We start from the raw sequence: 1,973 nt of genomic DNA on the forward strand, positions 1-1,973 counted from the left end.
TTATGAGGCACTATATGGGAGGAAATGCAGATCTCCTATTAGTTGGTTCGATGTTGGCGAGACAAAGTTGCTAGGACCTGAATTGGTACAGCAAGTTGTAGAAAAGGTAAAGTTGATCCAGGAAAGGTTGCGTACAGCTCAAAGTCAGCAGAAATCATATTTAGATAACCGACGTCGAGACTTGGAATTTGCTGTGGGAGACTGGGTATTCTTGAAAGTATCGCCTATGAAGGGTGTAATGAGATTTGGTAAGAAAGGAAAACTCAGCCCTAGATATGTTGGGCTATATCAGATTGTTCAGAGAATTGGGCGAGTAGCCTACAAACTTGACCTGCCACCAGAATTAGAAGCAATCCATCCGGTATTTCACATTTCCATGCTTCGGAAATTCTTAGGTGATCCTTCTTGCATCAGCCCTATCGAGGATATTGAAGTTTCCGAGAACTTGTCATATGCCTGTTGCCATTCTTGACCGTCAAATCCGTAAGCTACGGACTAAAGAGGTAGCCTCAGTAAAAGTACTTTGGAGGAGCAATAATGTAGAGGAAATGACATGGGAGGCCGAGGAGGACATGAAGACCAGATACCCTCATTTATTTGAGTCTTCAGGTGATATGCTTGAGACAAATATGGTAGGTGTTGCACATATATCAACCAGTGACAGTTGAGGTAATTAAGTTAAGGCTAACCTTCTTATTATCATTATTGTATAAGTAAATGGTCGTGTGAGGCCAAGTTGGTGTTATTATTATGATGTGTAGCCCTGTATGGCCTTAGATATGTATGTTTGGGCTGATGATAGGTTTTGGATATTCCTATTTATGGCGTCATTATCTTTATGGTGTTCATGTGGATATCTATACAGATCACAAAAGTTTACAATATATATTTAAGCAGAAAGACTTGAACTTGAGACAAAGGAGATGGCTTGAATTGCTGAAGGACTATGATGTGGATATTTTGTACCATCCGGGCAAAGCGAATGTGGTAGCTGATGCATTGAGTCGGCAAATCCATGGGCAGCTTGAAGCATGTAGAAGCTGGGAAATTAGAAATGACTAAGGAGATATATCGATTGGCTAACCTGAGTGTGCGGCTACATGATACAGGTGACCAGGGTGTAGTAGTCCAAAATATTGCGGGGTCATCACTGATAGCTGAGGTAGAAATGCGTCAATTTGAGGATCCAGAGCTAGTCAAGATTAAAGAGAGCATCCCTTTTCAGAAGAAGCAGTTGTTTGAGCAAACAGATAATGGAATTCTAAAATATAAAGGCCGATGGTGTGTACCTAATGGTGGGGAGCTTCGTAAGCAAATTATGACAGAGATGCACCAGTCTTGGTACTCAGTTCATCCTGGTTCAACCAAAATGTATCATGATCTTCGTCAGCTATACTGGTGGAACGACATGAAGAAAGATATAGCCACATTTGTGGCTTAGTGTCCCAACTACCAGCATGTTAAAACTGAACACCAGAAACCTGGAGGGCTACTTCAAAATATTGAGATTCCAGCTTGGAAATGGGAATCGATTAATATGGATTTCATTAAAGGATTGCCCAATTCTCGCCGTAAGTTCAATTCTATTTGGGTCATTGGGGATAGGCTGACGAAATCAGCTCACTTTCTCCCAGTTAGGACCACCTATTCAGCTGAAGACTATGCGAGCCTGTATATCAAGGAAATAGTTCGACTACATGGAGTTCCGTTTTCTATTATATCTGACAGAGGTGCCCAATTTACAGCTAATTTTTAGAGGTCTTTTCAAGAAGGTTTAGGTACTCTTGTTAACCTTAGTACAACATTTCATCCGCAGACCGACGGACAAGCCGAACGCACTATTCAGACACTCGAAGATATGTTGCGAGCTTGTGTCTTAGACTTCAAGGGAAGTTGGGAAGATCATTTACTGCTTATTGAGTTTGCCTACAATAATAGTTATCATGCCGGTATTCAGATGGCACCTTATGAGG

The 1,973-nt window shown here is 41.4% G+C and overlaps 1 protein-coding gene across 1 annotated transcript; it reads left to right on the plus strand.

Moving 5' to 3' along the window:
• The first annotated feature begins 1,015 nt into the window (after positions 1 to 1,015).
• LOC138869617 (uncharacterized) lies at positions 1,016 to 1,441 on the plus strand. Its single transcript, XM_070147250.1, has one exon. It carries the CDS (start codon positions 1,016 to 1,018, stop codon positions 1,439 to 1,441), a length of 426 nt encoding a protein of 141 aa, XP_070003351.1.
• The last annotated feature ends 532 nt before the right edge of the window (positions 1,442 to 1,973 follow it).

This window comes from Nicotiana sylvestris, chromosome 5, assembly GCF_000393655.2.
Source record: "Nicotiana sylvestris chromosome 5, ASM39365v2, whole genome shotgun sequence".
NCBI lineage: Eukaryota > Viridiplantae > Streptophyta > Magnoliopsida > Solanales > Solanaceae > Nicotiana > Nicotiana sylvestris.